This window comes from Myiozetetes cayanensis, unplaced genomic scaffold (genome assembly GCF_022539395.1).
Source record: "Myiozetetes cayanensis isolate MyiCay16 unplaced genomic scaffold, myiCay2020 scf362, whole genome shotgun sequence".
Lineage (NCBI taxonomy): Eukaryota > Metazoa > Chordata > Aves > Passeriformes > Tyrannidae > Myiozetetes > Myiozetetes cayanensis.
In genome coordinates this window covers 26934-46605 of record NW_026087591.1, presented here as the reverse complement: position 1 = coordinate 46605, position 19672 = coordinate 26934, and the positions used below count along the sequence as shown (strand labels likewise).

The window sequence follows — 19672 nt, the reverse complement described above, 5'->3', positions numbered from 1 at the left end:
GCCCCCAAAAAACCCCAGCCTGGGGCGGCAGGGGTCACAAAGAAAGACGCTGAGCTGGACCGGGGCAGTTTGGGGAGGGGTCTCAGGACTCTGGGGGGGCTCCCGGGGGTCTCAGAGCTCGGGGATTTTTTGGGGGGGGTGTCCGTGGGGGTCTCTGGGTGGTCTGTGACCCCCCCTGGCCCCCCCAGGCGGCCGCCCTGGAGAAGGATGCCGAGCTGGATCGCCGCATCGCCGCCCTGCGCAGGAAGAACGAGGCGCTGGTTCGGCGGTACCAGGTGGGGGGAAACGACGACCCCCCTCAATTTCGAGACCCCCTCAATTTCAGGACCCCCTCAATTTCGGGACCCTCCCTCAATTTCGGGACCCCCCATATCAAGACCCCCCTCGACATTGAGACCCCCCCACCCCATCCCTTGATGCCCCCCTGAGGGGGATTTTGGTTATGACCCCCACCCTGGGACTGTGAGACCCTCCTGGAGACCCCTCCCCAAAATCCTGTGCCCCCCAATTTATGGCTCCCACCACCACTTTTTCAGATCCCCCTCAAAACCCTTCACCCCAAATTTATGCCCTCCCTGACCCCCATCAGAATCCCCCCAATTTCTGACCCCTTCTTGGAGAGCCCCCATTGGAGACCCCCCCCTCAATTTTGGGGATCCCTGTCCCCAATTTGGGGGTCTCTGTCCTCATTTTGGGGGTCCCCTACCCCAATTTGGGGGTCCCTGTGCCCCCCCCAGGGGTTTCTGTCTCTGCCCCCCATTTTGGGGGTCCCTTACCCCAATTTGGGGGTCGCTGTCCCCATTTTAGGGATCCCTGTCCTCATTCTGGGGGTCCCTGACCCCAATTTGGGTGTCCCTGTCCCCAATTTTGGGGGTCCCTGTCCCCCCCTCCCCCATTTCGGGGGTCTCTGCCCCCATTTCGGGGGTCTCTGCCCCCATTTTGGGGGTCCCTTACCCCAATTTCGGGGGTCTCTGCTCCCCCCCCCCAATTTGGGGTTCCCTGTCCTCATTTTGAGGTCCCTGTCCCCATTTTGGGGGTCCCTGTTTTCCCCCCCCCATTTTGGGATTCCCTGACCCCATTTTTGGGGGTTCCCTGCCCCATTTTGGGGTCTTTTACCCCAATTTCGGGGGTCCCTGTCCCCATTTTGAAGTCCCTGTCCTCATTTTGGGGGTCCTTGTCCCAATTTTGGGGGTCCCTGTGCCTCCCCCTGGGAGTCTCTGTCTCTGCCCCCCATTTTGGGGGTCCCTGTCCCCAATTTGGGGGTCTCTGTCCCCATTTTGGGGGTCCCTGTCATCATTTTGGGGGTCCCTCACCCCAATTTGGGGGTCCCGGTTCCCCCCCCCAGGAGATCGAGGAGGATCGGCGGCGGGCGGAGCTCGAGGGGGGGGCTGTGACGTCCCGACCCCCCCCCCGCAGAGGGGGGGACAGAGACCCCCAGGGACCCCCACGGTGAGTGGGACCCCAGGAGGGGTTTTTTTGGGGGCACATGGGACCCCCTCACAGAATAAGGGGAGGGGTCTTTGGGGAGGGGAGGGGCTCAGAGTCCTTGGGGGTTTTTGGGGGGTCTTTGGGAAATTTGGGGGAGGGGGAGGGGAGGAAATCTGGGACTCTCCCCACAAGGGGGATTTGGGGGTTTATGGGGGGTCTGGGGGAGGGGGTCTCAAACCCCTCCCCTGTGGGATTTGGGGTCTGGGGAGGGGGTCTCGATGGGGGATTTTGGGGTGGGGGTCTCGATGTGGGGGGCCGGATTTGGGGTCGAGGGGGTCTTGATGGGGAGGGGGCAGATTTGGGGCCTGGGGGATCTCGATGTGGGGGCGGATTTGGGGTCGGGGGTCAGATTTGGGGTCGGGGGGCAGATTTGGGGTCTGGGGGGTCTTGAAGGGGGTTGGATTTGGGGTCTGGGGGCAGATTTGAGGTCGGGGGGTCTCGATGTGGGGGTGGATTTGGGGTCGGGGGGCAGATTTGGGGTCTGGGGGTCTCGATGGGGGTGGATTTGGGGTCTGGGGGCGGTCTCGATGTGGGGAGGGCAGATTTGGGGTCTGAGGGTGCAGATTTGGGGTCTGGGGGGTCTCGATGTGGGGAGGCGATTTGGGGTCTGGGGGGGCAGATTTGGGGTCTGGAGGGGTCTCGATGTGGGGGTGGATTTGGGGTCTGGGGGGCGGATTTGGGGTCTGGGGGTGGATTTGGGGTCTGGGGGAACAGATTTGGGGTCTGGGGGTCTTGATGGGGGAGGGGGCAGATTTGGGGGTCTCGATGTGGGGGCGGATTTGGGGTCGGGGAGCAGATTTGGGGTCTGGGGCGGTCTCAATGTGGGGAGGGGGCAGATTTGGGGTCGGGGGGCAGATTTGGGGTCTGGGGGGCAGATTTGGGGTCTGGGGGGTCTCTGATGTGGGGGGCGGATTTGGGGTCTGGGGGGTCTCGATGTGGGGGGCGGATTTGGGGTCTGGGGGCAGATTTGGGGTCAGGGGGCAGATTTGGGGTCTGGGGGGTCTCGATGGGGGGGCAGATTTGAGTTCTGGGGGGCAGATTTGGGGTCTGAGTGGGGTCTCAGTGAAGGGACTCCCTGACCCTCTCATCTCCCCCAGGACAAACGACCCCCAAGGACAAGAAGCCCCAGGACCCCCAAATCTCAGGGCGCCTCCGCGGGGAGGAGGGGGCTCGGGGCCCCCTGGCCCCTTTGGGGGTCCTGGGGTCCTGGGCCCGAGACCCCGGGGAAGGGGAGGGGCGGGGGCGACCCTGGACCCGACAGGAAAACACAGGTGGGGAGGGGTCTTGTTTTTTGGGGGAGGTTTGGGGGGCCTGGGGGTGGGGGGCATTGGGGGGCTTTGGAGGTCCTGGGGAGCAGCTTTGGGGTGATTTTGGGGTGAATTTGGGTGATTTTGGGGTGATTTTGGGGGTTCCAGGAGTGGGAGCAGCTTTGGGGGGGATTTTGGGATGAATTTGGGTGGTTTTGGGTGATTTTGGGGTGTTTTTGGGTGATTTTGGGGTGTTTTTGGGTGATTTTGGGTGATTTTGGGGTGATTTTGGGGTGGGTTTGGGTGATTTTGGGGTGTTTTTGGGTGATTTTGGGGTGTTTTTGGGTGATTTTGTGATGAATTTGGGTGATTTTGGGATGATTTTAGGATGATTTGTGGTGATTTTGGGACTGTTTTTGGGTGATTTTGGGGTGATTTTGGGGGTTCCAGGAGTGGGAACAGCTTTGGGAGTGATTTGGGGGTGATTTTGGGATGAATTTGGGTGATTTTGGGGTGAATTTGGGTGATTTTGGGGGTTCCAGGAGTGGGAGCAGCTTTGGGGCTGAATTTGGGCTGATTTTGGGGTGAATTTGGGTGGTTTTGGGGTGATTTTGGGATGATTTTGGGGGTTCCAGGAGTGGGAGTGCTTTGGGGGTGATTTTGGGTGATTTTGGGGTGATTTTGGGATGAATTTGGGTGATTTTGGGGTGAATTTGGGTGATTTTGGGGGTTCCAGGAGTGGGAGCAGCGGCGGCTCCAGAACATCGAGCAGATGAACGAGGAGATGGAGAAAATCGCCGAGTACGAGCGGAGCCGCAGGGTGAGACCAGTACGCACCAGTATGGACCAGTGCAGACCAGTTTAAACCAGTACAGACCAGTATAGATCCGTACAGATCATTAGAAATCAGTACAGACCAGTGCGGACCAGTACAGACCAGTATAGACCAGTACAGAACAGCAGAGACCAGTAGGGATAGTTAAAAATCAATACAGACCAGTATGGACCAGTACTGACCAGTATAGACCAGTATAGACAGTGCAGAATGGGAAGGACCAGTAGGGATCATTAGAAACCAGTACACACCAGTATAGACCAGTACAGACCAGTATAGATGGTACAGAACAGCAGGGACCAGTACGGATCATTAGAAACCAGTACACACCAGTATAGACCAGTATAGATGGTACAGAACAGCAGGGACCAGTAGTGATCATTGGAAACCAGTATAGACCAGTACAGACCAGTATAGACAGTGCAGAACAGCAGGGACCAGTAGGGGTCGTTAAAAATCAGTACAGACCAGTATGGACCAGTACGGACCAGTATAGACAGTACAGAACAGCAGGGACCAGTAGGGATCATTAGAAACCAGTACACACCAGTATAGACCAGTATAGGCAGTACAGAACAGCAGGGACCAGTAGGGATCATTAGAAACCAGTACACACCAGTATAGACCAGTACAGACCAGTATAGACAGTACAGAACACCTGGGACCAGTAGGGATCATTATAAACCAGTACAGACCAGCAGGGACCAGTACAGATTATTGGAAATCAGTACACACCAGTGTAGACCAGTAGAAACCAGTACAGAATAGCAGAGACCAGTATGGACCAGTACAGAACAGCAGGGACCAGTAGGGCTCACTAGAAACCAGTATGGACCAGTACAGACCACTGAGAACTATTATAGGCCAGTAGGGACCAGTATAGACCAGTAATCACCAGTGATCCCCTCAGTGTCCCCCCAGTCCCTCCCAGTTCCCCCAATCCCCTCCCAGTCCCTCCCAGTGCCCCCAATCCCCTCCCAGTGCCCCCAATCCCCTCCCAGTCCCTCCCAATCCCCTCCCAGTCCCTCCCAGTGCCCCCCAATCCCCTCCCAGTGCACCCCACTCCCCTCCCAGTGCCCTCCCAGTCCCTCCCAGTCCTTCCCAGTGCCCCCAATCCCCTCCCAGTGCCCTCCCAGTCCCTCCCAGTGCCCCCAATCCCTCCCAGTCCCTCCCAATCCCTCCCAGTCCCTCCCAGTGCCTCCAGTGTTCCCAGTGTGGTGTTTCCCCAGGAGGGTCCCTGAAAGAACCCAGTTTGGAATTTCCTGGACGACCCCGATCCCTCCCAGTCCTCTCCCAGTGCCCCCAAATCCCCTCCCAGTGCCCCCAATCCCCTCCCAGTGCCCCCAGTGCCCCCAATCCCCTCCCAGTGCCCTCCCAGTGCCTCCCAGTGCCCCCAATCCCTCCCAGTGCCCTCCCAGTGCCTCCCAATCCCTCCCAGTGCCCTCCCAGTGCCTCCCAGTGCCCACCAATCCCTCCCAGTGCCCTCCCAATCCCTCCCAGTGCCTCCCAATCCCTCCCAGTGCCCTCCCAATCCCCTCCCAGTCCCTCCCAGTGCCCCCCAATCCCCTCCCAGTGCCTCCCAATCCCTCTCCCAGTCCCTCCCAGTCCCTCCCAGTCCCTCCCAGTGCCCCCAGTGCCATCCTCCCAGTCCCTCCCAGTGCCCTCCCAATCCCCTCCCAGTCCCTCCCAGTCCCTCCCAATCCCCTCCCAGTCCCTCCCAGTGCCCCCCAATCCCCTCCCAGTCCCTCCCAGTCCCCTCCCAGTGCCTCCCAGTCCTTCCCAGTGCCCCCAATCCCCTCCCAGTCCCTCCCAGTCCCTCCCAGTGCCTCCCAGTGTCTCCCAGTGCTGTCTCCCCAGGAGGGTCCCTGACAGAATCCCGTCCCAGTTTCCTGACACTCCCAGTCCCTCCCAGTCCCTCCCAGTGCCCCCAGTGCCTCCCAATCCCCTCCCAGTCCTTCCCAATCCCTCCCAGTGCCCCCCAATCCCCTCCCAGTGCCCCCCAATCCTCCCAGTCCCCTCCCAGTGCCCCCAATCCCCCTCCCAGTCCCTCCCAGTCCCTCCCAGTGCCTCCCAGTACTCCCAGTGCTCCCAGTGTTTCCCCAGGAGGGTCCCCAGTAGCCTCCCAGTTCGGAATTTCCTGGACGCCCCAGATCCCCTCCCAGTCCCTCCCAGTCCCTCCCAGTGCCCCCCAGTGCCCCCCAGTCCCCTCCCAGTCCCTCCCACTGCCCCCCAATCCTCTCCCAGTCCCTCTCCCAGTCCCTCCCAATCCCCTCCCAGTGCCCTCCCAGTCCCTCCCCAGTGCCTCCCAGTCCCTCCCAGCACCCCCAATCCCCTCCCAGTGCCCCCCAGTCCCCTCCCAGTCCCTCCCAGTGCCCCCAGTGTTCCCAGTGTGGTGTTTCCCAGGAGGGGGTCCCTGAGAAGAATCCAGTTCGGAATTTCCTGGACGACCCCGATCCCCTCCCAGTCCTCCCAGTCCCTCCCAGTCCCTCCCAGTCCCTCCCAGTGCCCCCAATCCCTCCCAGTCCCTCCCAGTCCCTCCCAGTCCCTCCCAGTGCCCCCCAGTGCCCTCCCAGTCCCTCCCAGTGCCCTCCCAGTGTTCCCAGTGTGGTGTTTCCCCAGGAGGGGGTCCCTGAGAAGAATCCCGTTCGGAATTTCCTGACCGACCCCCATCCCTCCCAGTGCCCCCCAGTCCCTCCCCAGTCCCTCCCAGTGCCCCCAGTGTTCCCAGTGTGGTGTTTCCCCAGGAGGGGGTCCCTGAGAAGAACCCAGTTCGGAATTTCCTGGACGACCCCCGACGCTGCGGCCCCGCCCTGGGGGGGGAGGGGCCCGGGGGGACCCCCCGGAGACACACCCGGAACTGGGGGGGACCCGACTTCGGAAAGGTCACGGCGGGGGTGGGTAACGGACCCCAAAACAGCCCCCAAATACCCCCAAAATATCCCCAAAACAACCCCAAAATACCCCCAAAATATCCCAAAAATATCCCTGGAATATCCCCAAAATGTCCCCAAAATATCCCCAAAATATCCCTGAAATATCCCCAAAATAGTCCCCAAATTACCACCCAAAACAGCCCCAAAATACCCCCAAAATATCCCTGGAATATCCCCAAAATATCCCCAAATTACCACCCAAATATACCCCAAATACCACCCAAATATCCCCCAAATACCCCCAAAATATCCCTGAAATATCCCCAAAATATCCCAAAAATATCCCCAAATTACCACCCAAAACATCTCCAAAACACCCCCGAAATACCCCCAAAATATCCCTGAAATATCCCCAAAACATCCCCAAATTACCACCCAAATATACCCCAAATACCCCCCAAAACATCCCTAAAATACCCCCAAAACATCCCTGGGATATCCCCAAAATTTCACCCAAAACGTCCCAAAAATATCCCCAAAATACCCCCAAAACAGCCCCAAAATTCACTCAAAAGTATCCCCCAAATATAAAAAAATATCCCCAAAACATCCCCAAAATATCACCCAAAATATCCCTGAAATATCCCCAAAATGTCACCTAAAACATCTCCAAAACACCCCCAAAATATCCCTGGAATATCCCCAAAATATCCCCAAATTATCACCCAAAACATCCCCAAAACACCCCCAAAATACCCCCAAAATATCCCTGAAATATCCCCAAAATATCCCTGAAATATCCCCAAGTTACCACCCAAAACATCTCCAAAATACCCCCAAAATATCCCCAGAATATCCCCAAAATATCCCCGAAATATCCCCTGAAACATCCCTAAAATGTCCCCAAAATATCCCTGAAATAATCCCCAAAATATCCCCAAATTATCACCCAAAACATCCCCAAAACACCCCCAAAGTATCTCTGGAATATCCCCAAATTATCACCTAAAACATCTCCAAAACACCCCCAAAATACCCCCAAAATATCCCTGAAATATCACCCAAAATATCACCCAAAATACCCCAAAAATATCCCCAAAATACCCCCAAAGCATCCCCAAAACGTCCCTGAAATATCCCCAAATTATCACCCAAATATCCCCAAATTACCACCCAAATATCCCTCAAATACCCCCCAAAACATCCCCAAAATACCCCTAAAGTATCCCTGAAATATCCCCAAAACATCCCCAAATTACCACCCAAAATATCCCCAAATTATCACCCAAATATCCCTCAAAAATCCCCCAAATACTCTCAAAATAGCCCCAAAATATCCCCCAAATCCCCCCAAATTATTCCCAAAATCCCCCCAAAACGCTTCCCAAATTCTGGGGGTGGGGAGGGGGGGATTTTGGGGGATCCTGGGTGGGTTTTTTGGGTTCCTGGGTGAGGTTTTGATTGATTTGGGTGTTCCTGGGTGGGTTTTTTGAGTTCCTGGGTGGCGTTTTTGGGTTCCTGGGTGGGTTTATTGTTGATTTTTGGGTTCCTGGGTGGCTTTTTGATTGATTTGGGGGTTCCTGAGCAGGTTCTTGGTTGATTTTTGGGTTACTGAGAGGGCTTTTTGTATTCCTGGGAGGGTTGTTTGGGTTCCTGGATGAGTTTTTGATTGATTTGGGCATTCCTGGGTGGGTTTTTGATTGATTTTTGGGTTCCTGGGTGGGTTTTTTGGGTTCCTGGGAGGGATTTTTGGGTTCCTGGGTGGGTTTATTGCTGATTTTTGAGTTCCTGGGAGGGTTTTTTGGATTTGTGGCTGGGTTTTTTGGGCTCTTGGGTTGGGTTTTTGATTGATCTGTGGCTTCCTCTGTGGCTTTCCCATCGACACTGACACATCCCAAGTGATTTTTTGGGTCGATTTTTGAGGGTTTTTTTGGGTTTTTTTTTTGGGGATGGAATTTCAGGGCATTCCCCACCTCGTTGTCCCCCTCCAGGGTCGTCACAGGAGCCCCAAGGGTGGTGGGGGGCCCCCCCTGGACCCCACGCTGTGGATGACGGGCCGGGAACGCGCCGAGTACGAGCGCTGGAAACGGGAACGGGAACGAATCGACCGCGAGCGCCTCGAGAGGCACCGAGACCCTGGGGGGCCTGGAGGAGGGAGTGGGACGCCCAGAAACCCCAGGAAATGTGGGTCTGGGGGGTCACCTGAATGGTTTGGGGGGGATTTGGGGTCTTTAAGGGGGGATTTGGGGGTCCCAGGAGCGGCACCGTGACCCCACTGGGGCCTGGAGGAGGGAGTGGGATGCCCAGAAACCCCAGGAAATGTGGGGCTGGGGGATTTGGGGGGGGCTCCAGAGGATTTGGGGTCAACTGAGAGGATTTGAGGGTGGTTTGAGGAGCAGATTTGGGGTGGTTTGAGGGGGATTTGGGGGGTCCCAGGAGCGGCACCGCGACCCCCGGGGCCTGGAGGAGGAGTGGGACACCCAGAAACCCCAGGAAATGTGGGGCTGGGGGGGGTCTGGGGGATTTGAGGGGGTTAGGGGGATTTGGGGTCACCTGTGCCCTTTAAGGGGATTTGGGAGTCCCAGGAGCGGCACCGCGACCCCGGGAGGGCCTGGAGGAGGGAGTGGGACGCCCAGAAACCCCAGGAAATGTGGGGCTGGGGGGGATTTGGGGGATTTGGGGTCACTTGATGTCCTTTAGGGGACATTTGGGGTGGTTTGGGGGATTAGGGGGATTTGGGGGTAGTTTGAGGGGATTTAGGGGATTTGGGGGTCCCAGGAGCGGCACCGAGACCCCCCCGGGGCCTGGAGGAGGGAGTGGGACACCCAGAAACCCCAAGAAATGTGGGGCTGGGGGGGACTGGGGGGCTCCAGAGGGATTTGGGGGAATTTTGGGATCAACTGAAGGATTTGGGGTGGTTTGGGAGGGGATTTGGGGTCTTTAAGGGGGGATTTGGGGGTCCCAGGAGCGGCACCGCGACCCCAGCGGGACCTGGAGGAGGGAGTGGGACACCCAGAAACCCCAGGAAATGTGGGGCTGGAGGGGACTGGGGGCTCACATGAGAGATTTGAGGGGGTTAGGGAATTTGGGGTCACTTGAGGCCTCTAGGAGGATTTGAGGGTGGTTTGAGGGGGATTTGGGGGGATTTAGGGGGTTTGGGGTCCCAGGAGCGGCACCATGACCCCGCCAGGGCCTGGAGGAGTGGGACGCCCAGAAACCCAGGAAATGTGGGGCTGGGGGGATGGGGGGGCTCCAGAGGATTTGGGGGGTTAGGGAGGATTTGGGGTCACCTTAGCCCTTTAAGGGGAGATTTGGGGTCCCAGGAGTGGCACCACAGACCCCACGGGGCCTGGAGGAGGAGTGGGGCCCAGAAACCCCAGGAAATGTGGGGCTGGGGGATTGGGGGTATTTGGGGTCAGTTGTGTCCTTTAGGGGACATTTGGGGTGGTTTGGGGGGGATTAGGGGGGATTTGGGGTGGTTTGAGGGGGATTTAGGGGCAATTTGGGGGTCTCAGGAGCAGCACCATGACCCCACCGGGGCCTGGAGGAGGGAGTGGGACACCCAGAAACCACCAGGAAATGTGGGGCTGGGGGTCACCTCTGTCCTTTGGGGGGCATTTGGGGTCACCTGAGTGATTTAGGGGGAATTTAGGGGTGGTTTAGGGGGGATTTAGGGGGGATTTCAAGTCACCTGTGTCCATCTGGGGAGGATTTGGGGTCACCTGAGCGCTTTGAGGGGAATTTGGGGTCACCTGAGGGATTTAGGGGGGAATTTGGGGGGGATTTGGGGTCACCTGAGGGATTTAGGAGGGATTTGGGGTCACCTGTGTCCTTTTGAGGGGATTTAGGGCTCCTTGAGGGGAATTTGGGGGGATTTGGGGTCTCCTGAGCGCTTTGCTGGGGTATTTTGGGGGTCCCAGGTGGGTTTTGGGTGTCCCTGGGTGTGATTTGGGGATCCTGGTGTGGGTTTGGGGTCCTGGCTGATTTTGGGGGTCCCAGCTGGGTTTTGGGAGGTTTTTGGTGATTTTGGGGTCTCTGAACTGACCTTTTTCCTCCCACCCTTTCAGGTTCTCGGGGGTCCCGGAGGTGCCGGAGGGGGGAGAGGACCTCAAACGCCCCCAAAACCCCAACTTTGGGGATTCCTGCCCCCTCACCCCAGCGCCAGGAGGGGCCGGGGAAGGGGGAGACCCTACAGGTGGGGCTGGAGGGGATTTTGGGGGTCTGGGGGGTCCTGAGGGGATTTGGGGGGTCCTGGGGGGGTCCTGGGGGATTTGGGGAAGTCCTGGAGGGATTTTGGGAGGGTCTGGGGGGTCCTGAGGGGATTTTGGGAAGGTCTGGGGGGTCCTGGGGGGAGTTTTGGGGGGATCTGGGGAGTCCTGGGGGGGATTTTGGAGGGTCCTGGGGAGAGGTGCTGGGAGATTTTGGGGGGTCTGGGGGGTCCTGGGGGGATTTTGGGGGGTCTGGGGGGATTTTGGGGGGGGTCCTGAGGGGATTTTGGGAGGTCTGGGGGTCCTGGGGGATTTTGGGAAGGTCTGGGGGAGTCCTGGGGGATTTTGGGGAGGTCTGGGGATCCTGGGGGATTTTGGGAGGGTCTGGGGGTCCTGGGGGAATTTGGGGAAGTCTTGGAGAGGATTTTGGGGGTCCTGGGGGATTTTGGGGGTTCTGGGGGGTCCTGGGGGATTTGGGGTAAGTCCTGGAGGGATTTTGGGGGAGTCTGGGGAGTCCTGGAGTCGGAGGTTTGGGGGTCTGGGGTCTGGGGATTTGGGGGGTTGGAGGGGGGTGTTGGAGAGGGATTTTGGGGGTCCTGGGGAGGGTTGGGGAAGGCTCTGGGGGGTCTTAAGGGGATTTGGGGGTTCTGTGTGGGTTTGGGGGGAATTTGGGGGGATTTTTGGGTCCCTTTCCCGAGGATTTTGGGTCCCTTTCCCATGAATTTTTGTGCCCCTTTCCCATGGATTTTGGGGCCCCTTTCCCAAGGATTTTGGAACCCTTTTCCCGAGGATTTTGGTATCCTATTCCCATGGATATTTGGGGCTCCTTTCCCGAGGATTTTGGGGCTCCATTCCCATGGATTTCAGTACCCCATTCCCGATGATTTTGGTACCCCTTTCCCAAGGATTTTGGGCCCCATTCCCAAGGATTTTGGGCCTCATTCCCAAGGATTTTTGGGCCCCATTCCCGAGGATTTTTGGGCCCCATTCCCGTGGATTTTTGGGCCCCATTCTTGATGAATTTTGGGCCCCATTCCCGAGGATTTTTGGGCCCCATTCCCAAGGATTTTTGGGCCCCATTCCCATGGATTTTTGGGCCCCATTCTTGATGAATTTTGGGCCCCATTCCCGAGGATTTTTGGTCTCCATTCCCACGGATCCCCCCCCGTTTTCCCGGGATTCCCCCCTTCCCAGGATGCACGACGACCGCTGGGAGCCAGAGCCGGAGCCCCCCGAGGACCCCCAGACCCCCCAGGTGACCCCTTTTTATTTTGGGGGGGTTTTGGGGGATTTTGGGGACCCCCCAAACCCCTCCCTGACCCCCCCTGGAATTCCCAGGCCCTGGAAAACCCCCTGGAAAAGCCCCTGGAAAAGCCCCCCCGGCATTCCCAGAGCGCGGAGGAGGACGAGGATCAGTGGGAGGACCTGGACGAGGACGAGGAGGAGGAGCCTGGAGAGACCCCCAGTGCGTCCCAGTAACTCCCAGTAACCCCCCCAGTGCGTCCCAGTAGCTCCCACTGCATCCCAGTATGTCCCAGTAACCCCCAGTGACCCCCCCAGTGCGTCCCAGTAGCTCCCAGTAACTCCCAGTGACCCCCCCAGTAACCCACCCAGTGCGTCCCAGTAACTCCCAGTGCATCCCAGTAACTCCCAGTAACTCCCAGTGACCCCCCCAGTGCGTCCCAGTAACTCCCAGTGCATCCCAGTAACTCCCAGTAACTCCCAGTGACCCCCCCAGTGCGTCCCAGTAACTCCCAGTGACCCCCCCAGTGACGTCCCAGTGACCCCAGTAACCCCAGTGACCCCCCCAGTGCATCCCAGTAGCTCCCAGTAACTCCCAGTAACCCCCCCAGTGCATCCCAGTAACCCCCAGTGCGTCCCAGTAGCTCCCAGTGACCCCCAGTGACCCCCCCAGTGCGTCCCAGTAACTCCCAGTGCATCCCAGTGACCCCCCCAGTGCGTCCCAGTAACTCCCAGTAACCCCCAGTGACTCCCAGTAACTCCCAGTGACCCCCAGTGCGTCCCAGTGACTCCCAGTAACTCCCAGTAACCCCAGTGACCCCCAGTGCGTCCCAGTAACTCCCAGTAACCCCAGTGACCCCCAGTGCGTCCCAGTAGCTCCCAGTGACCCCCAGTGTGTCCCAGTAACCCCCAGTAACTCCCAGTAACCCCAGTAACCCCCAGTGACCCCCAGTGCATCACAGTAACCCCCAGTGCATCCCAGTAACTCCCAGTGACCCCCAGTGCATCCCAGTAACTCCCAGTAACCCCCAGTGCATCCAGTAGCTCCCAGTAACCCCCAGTGACTCCCCAGTGCGTCCCAGTAACCCCAGTAACTCCCAGTGACCCCAGTGACTCCCAGTAGCTCCCAGTAACTCCCAGTGACCCCCAGTGCGTCCCAGTAACTCCCAGTGACCCCCAGTAACTCCCAGTGACCCCCCCAGTGCATCCCAGTAGCTCCCAGTAACCCCAGTGCGTCCCAGTAACTCCCAGTAACCCCAGTGACCCCCAGTGCTCCCAGTAACTCCCAGTAACTCCCAGTGACCCCCAGTGCGTCCCAGTAGCTCCCAGTAACCCCAGTGACCCCCAGTGCGTCCCAGTAACCCCAGTGACCCCCAGTGCGTCCCAGTAGCTCCCAGTAACCCCCAGTGACCCCCCGAGTGCGACCCAGTAACTCCCAGTAACCCCCAGTGACCCCCAGTGCGTCCCATTAACCCCCAGTAACTCCCAGTGACCCCCCCAGTGCGTCCCAGTAACTCCCAGTAACCCCCAGTGACGTCCCAGTATGACTCCCAGTAACCCCCAGTGACCCCCAGTGCGTCCCAGTAACTCCCAGTGACCCCTCTAGTGCATCCCAGTAACTCCCAGTGACCCCCAGTGCGCCCCAGTAGCTCCCAGTAACCCCCAGTGTGTCCCAGTAACCCCCCCAGTGCGTCCCAGTAGCTCCCAGTAACACCCAGTAACTCCCAGTGACCCCCCCAGTGCGTCCCAGTAACTCCCAGTAACTCCCAGTGACCCCCCAGTGCATCCCAGTAACCCCCAGTAACCCCAGTGACCCCCAGTGCGTCCCAGTAACTCCCAGTAACCCCCAGTGACGTCCCAGTAACTCCCAGTAACCCCAGTGACCCCCAGTGCTCCCAGTAACTCCCAGTAACCCCCAGTGCGTCCCAGTAACTCCCAGTGCATCCCAGTAACTCCCAGTAACCCCCAGTGACCCCCCCAGTGCATCCCAGTAACCCCCAGTGACCCCCCCAGTGCGTCCCAGTAACCCCCAGTGACCTCCCAGTGCGTCCCAGTAACTCCCAGTGACCCCAGTGCATCTCCCCAGTGACCCCAGTGTCCCAGTAACCCCAGTGACCCCCAGTGCGTCCCAGTAACTCCCAGTGACCCCCCCAGTGTGTCCCAGTAGCTCCCAGTAGCTCCCAGTAGCTCCCAGTAACCCCCAGTGACCCCCCTAGTGCGTCCCAGTAACTCCCAGTGACCCCCCCAGTGCATCCCAGTAGCTCCCAGTGACCCCCCTAGTGCATCCCAGTAGCTCCCAGTAACACCCAGTGTGTCCCAGTAACCCCCCAGTGCGTCCCAGTAACTCCCAGTGTGTCCCAGTAGCTCCCAGTAACTCCCAGTGACCCCCTCAGTGCGTCCCAGTAGCTCCCAGTAACCCCCCCAGTGCGTCCCAGTAGCTCCCACTGCATCCCAGTAACTCCCAGTAACCCCAGTAACTCCCCAGTGCGTCCCAGTAGCTCCCAGTGACTCCCAGTGACCCCCCCAGTGCGTCCCAGTAGCTCCCAGTAACACCCCCCAGTGCGTCCCAGTAGCTCCCAGTAACTCCCAGTGACACCCCCGGTGCATCCCAGTAACTCCCAGTGACCCCCCCAGTGCATCCCAGTAACCCCCAGTGCATCCCAGTAACTCCCAGTTCATCCCAGTGCCCCCCAGTGTGTCCCAGTAGCTCCCAGTGCCCTCCCAGTGCTCCCAGTTGCTCTGACTGGTTTGTCTCCCCAGGACTGACCCCCTGGCCCCCGACCCCCCGGCCATGGGGGGTCTCCCAGTCCCCCCAGTGCGAGGGGGCGAGCCCCAAACTGGGACGGAACCGGAGCCCGAGGCCACTGGGACCCACCCGAGGTACTGGGGGCACTGGGAGGGACTGGGGGCACTGGGAGGGACTAGGGGCACTGGGAGGGACTGGGAGGACTGGGAGGAACTGGGAGGGATTGGGGGACTGGGAGGGGACTGGGAGGGCACTGGGAGTTACTGGGATGGCACTGGGAGTTACTAGGAGGGTACTGGGAGTTACTGGGGATTACTGGGAGAGCACTGGGAATTATTGGGAGGATACTGGGTGTTACTGGGGTTACTGGGAGGGTACTGCTGGTTACTGGGAGGGTACTGGGGGGTTACTGGGAGTTACTGGGAGGGCACTGGGGCTTACTGGGATGGCACTGGGGGGTTACTGGGAGTTACTAGGGGTTACTGGGAGGGTACTGGTGGTTACTGGGAGGCCCTGAGTGTCCCCTCCCCCCCCCAGGTGTGTCGGGGGTGGAAATCACGGATTTCCAGCGGGTGCGTTTCCGTAAGAACGAGACCCCCACGGAGCCTCTGACCCCCCGGAGCCCCTCTGACCCCCGGGACCCCAAACACCCCGAGACCCCCCAAACTCCCCAAAACCCCCAGACCCCCCACGGAGCCCCTCTGACCCCCGGGACCCCCAGACCCCAAAACCCCCTGAGAGCCCCTGGGACCCCAAAACCCTCCTGAGACCCCCCAAAACACCCCAGACCCCCAGAGCCCCTCTGACCCCCAGGACCCCCCAAAACACCCCAAAACCCCCAGACCCCCAGGACCCCAAAACCCCCACGGAGCCCCTCTGACCCCTGGGACCCCCAGACCCCCCAGAGCCCCTCTGACCCCCACGGAGCCCTCTGACCCCCAGGACCCCCAGACCCCCAAAACACCCCCAAAACACCCCAGACCCCCGAGACCCTCTGACCCCTGGGACCCCAAAACCCCCTGAGACCCCCGAGCCCCCAGGACCCCAAAAACCCCGGAACCCCCAAACACCCCAAACCCCCAAAACACCCTCTAGACCCCCACGGAGCCCCTCTGACCCCCGGGACCCCCAGAGCCCCTCTGACCCCCGGGACCCCAAAACCCCCAGGACCCCAAAACCCCCTGAGACCCCAAAACCCCCTGGGACCCCAAAACCTCCCCTGGGACCCCAAAACCTTCCTGAGACCCCCAGCACCCCAAAACCCCCGAGACCCCTCTGGGACCCCAAATCTCCCCTGTCACCACTCAGGACCCCAAAACTTCCCCAGGACCCCATAACCCCCTGAGACCCCCCTGGGACCCCAAACCCCTGGGACCCTCCTAGGACCCCAAATCTCCCCTGTCACCACTCAGGACCCCAAAACTTCCCCAGGGACCCCAAAACCCCCTGAGACCTCCTGGGACCCCAAATCTCCCCCAGGGACCCCCGGACCCCAAAACTTTCCCAGGGACCCCAAAACCCCCAGGCACCCCCCAGGACCCCAAAGCTTCCCCAGGAACCCCAACCCCCAGGGACCCCTGAACCCCCTCAGGACCCTCTGTGACCCCCAAGGAACCCCCAAATCTCCCCCTATGACCCCCCCAGGACCCCAAAACGTCCCCAGGGACCCCAAAACCTCCCCAGGGACCCCCCTGTGACCCCCAAGGAACCCCAAAAGCCCCCTGGGCCCCCAAAACCGTGTGTGTGTCTGTCCGTCCTTCTGCTCCCCGGCTCACCTGGGGGCTTTGAGGGCATTTTGGGGGTCTTTGGGGAGTCTTTGGGAGCTGTCACTGCTCGGAGCTGCTGAAATGACTCACCTGGGCTCACCTGGGGGGCTTTGGGGGCTCTGAGGGGCTTTGGGGGGCATTTTGGGGGCTGTTGCTGCTTGGAGCTGCCGGAATGACTCACCTGGGCTCACCTGGGGGGGCTTTGGGGGCATTTTGGGGGCTTTTGGGGGCTGTCGCTGCTGGAGCTGCTGAAATGACTCACCTGGGGGCACCTGAGCTCACCTGGGGGCTTTTGGGGGCATTTTGGGGGCTTTTGGGGGCTGTCGCTGCTGGAGCTGCTGAAATGACTCACCTGGGGGCACCTGAGCTCACCTGGGGGCTTTGGGGGCTCTGAGGGGCTTTTGGGGGCATTTGGGGGGGGTCTTTGGGGGGCTGTCTCTGCTCAGAGCTGCTGGAATGACTCACCTGGGCTCACCTGGGCACACCTGGGGGCTGCTGCTTCACTCCAGGGGACTCTGAGGGCTTTGGGGCATTTTGGGGGTCTTTGGGGGGCTGTCTCTGCTCAGAGCTGCTAGAATGACTCACCTGAGCTCACCTTGGCACACCTGGCACTCACCTGGGCACACCTGGCACTCACCTGGGCACACCTGGGGGCTGCTGCTTCACTCCAGGGGGCTCTGAGGGCTTTTTGGGGGCATTTTGGGGGGTCTTTGGGGGCTGTCGCTGCTCGGAGCTGCTGGAATGACTCACCTGGGCACACCTGGGCACACCTGGCACTCACCTGGGCACACCTGGCACTCACCTGGGCACACCTGGGGGCTGCTGCTTCACTCCAATGGGGGCTCTGAGGGCTTTATGGGGGCATTTTGGGGGGTCTTTGGGGGGCTGTCGCTGCTCGGAGCTGCTAGAATGACTCACCTTGGCACACCTGGGCACACCTGGGGGCATTCTGGGGGGTCTTTGGGGGGCTGTCGCTGCTCGGAGCTGCTGGAATGACTCACCTTGGCACACCTGGGCTCACCTGGCACTCACCTGGGCACACCTGGCACTCACCTGGGCACACCTGGGGCTGCTGCTTCACTCCAGGGGGCTCTGAGGGCTTTTGGAGGCATTCTGGGGGTCTTTGGGGCTGTCACTGCTCGGAGCTGCTGGAATGACTCACCTGGGCACACCTGGGCACACCTGGGCACACCTGGGGGCTGCTGCTTCACTCGGGGGGCTCTGAGGGGCTCTGAGGGCATTTTGGGGGTCTTTGGGGGGCTGTCGCTGCTCGGAGCTGCTGGAATGACTCACCTGGGCACACCTGGGCACACCTGGCACTCACCTGGGCACACCTGGGGGCTGCTGCTTCACTCCAGGGGGGCTCTGAGGGGCTTTTGGGGTCTTTGGGGTGTCACTGCTCGGAGCTGCTGGAATGACTCACCTTGGCACACCTGGGCACACTTGGCACTCACCTGGGCTCACCTGGGCACACCTGGGCGCTGCTGCTTCGCAGGGGGGGCTTTGGCTGTACCTGCATTAAACTCTTCCCGCTCCCGACGGACCCCGGGATTGGTTTTGGGGGTCCCTGAACTCACCTGGAGGGTCCTGAGCTCACCTTGGGGGTCCCAAACTCACCTGGGGGGGCACCTGGAGGGTTCTGTGCCCACCTGGGGGAGTCCAAACTCACCTGGAGGGTCCTGAACCCAACCGGGGGGGTCCCCAAACTTACCTGGGGGGCACCTGGAGGGTCCTGAACTCACCTGGGGGGTCCTGAGCTCACCTTGGGGGGTCCCCAAACTCACCTGGGGGGTCCTGAGCTCACCTGGAGGGTCCTGTGCCCACCTGGGGGGGTCCCAAACTCACCTGGGGGGTTCCTGTGCCCGCCTAGGGGGGCACTTTTGGGGTCCCTGAACTCATCTGGGGGTTCCACAACTCACCTGGGGGGTCCCTGAGCTCACCTTGGGGGGTCCTCAAACTCACCTGGGGGGGCACCTGGAGGGTCCTGAGCTCACCTGGGGGGTCCCCAAACTCACCTGGGGGGTCCCGAGCTCACCTGGGGGTCCCAAACTCACCTGGGGGGTCCTGAGCTCACCTTGGGGGGGTCCCCAAACTCACCTGGGGGTCCTGAGCTCACCTTGGGATCCCAAACTCACCTGGGGTCCTGAGCTCACCTTGGGGGTCCCCAAACTCACTTGGGGGTCCTGAGCTCACCTTGGGGGTCCCCAAACTCACCTGGGGGGCACCTGGAGGGTCCTGAACTCACCTGGGGGGTCCCAAACTCACCTGGGGGTCCTGAGCTCACCTTGGGGGTCCCAAACTCACCTGGGGTTCCTGTGCCCACCTAGGGGGCACTTTGGGGTCCCTGAACTCACCTGGGGGTCCCAAACTCACCTGGGGGTCCCAAACTCACCTGGGGGGCACCCGGGAGACCTCCCCCAGACCCACCTGGGGACCCCACCCCTACCTGGGGAGGCCGTGGATTTTGGGGGGGGCGGGGATCCCCTTTCCCATGGAATTTTGGGGGATGCCCTTTCCCATGGAATTTTGGGGATCCTCTCCCATGGAATTTTGGGGGGGGGGATGCCCCTTTCCCATGGAATTTTGGGGGGATCCCCCTTTCCCATGGAATTTTGGGGGGGGGGATGCCCCTTTCCCATGGAATTTTGGGGGGATCCCCTTTCCCATGGAATTTTGGGGGATGCCTTTCCCATGGAATTTTGGGATCCCCTTTCCCATGGAATTTTGGGGATGCCCCTTTCCCATGGAATTTTGGGGATCCCCTTTCCCATGGAATTTTGGGGGGGGGGATGCCCCTTTCCCATGGAATTTTGGGGATCCCCTTTCCCATGGAATTTTGGGGGATGCCCTTTCCCATGGAATTTTTTGGGGGATCCCTTTCCCATGAATTTGGGGGACCTCTTTCCATGGAATTTTGGGGGTCCCCTCACGCCCCCACCCCTTTTTTTTCCTCTCTCCCCACAGGACGATCCAGCGACCCCCCCCCAACTGTGACACCCCACCCCCAAAATCCCTCTCCCCTCCAAAAAAGCCCCCGGGAGGGTCCGGCCTGGGGTGGGGAGGGTGTCCCAAATTCCCTCCCGGGGTCCCAACCCCCTGAGGCCCCCCGAGAGGGTCCGACCTTGGGGGTCCCGAGGGATGCATTTGAGTTCCCCCAAATTTGCCAAATAAAGCTCCAAAAGCGTCTCCACGCCTCGTCCTTGGATTTTGGGGAGGGGTGGTGTCCTATTTTGGCGCTTTTTTTCCCACAAAATCCCAATTTGGCTT

General features: G+C 60.0%; 1 protein-coding gene across 1 annotated transcript; it reads left to right on the top strand.

Annotated features, from left to right (window-relative positions):
• Window positions 1-86: 86 nt before the first annotated feature.
• On the top strand, window positions 87-19399 carry CCDC9 (coiled-coil domain containing 9; the record flags this gene model as incomplete). Its single annotated transcript, XM_050328131.1, has 11 exons — window positions 87-275; window positions 1346-1449; window positions 2603-2759; window positions 3472-3555; window positions 6315-6464; window positions 8435-8586; window positions 9052-9093; window positions 11846-11906; window positions 11990-12116; window positions 15177-15211; window positions 19370-19399. Coding segments are annotated over 11 exons (1131 nt in total), but the record flags the coding sequence as incomplete, so codon positions are not given.
• Window positions 19400-19672: the final 273 nt, after the last annotated feature.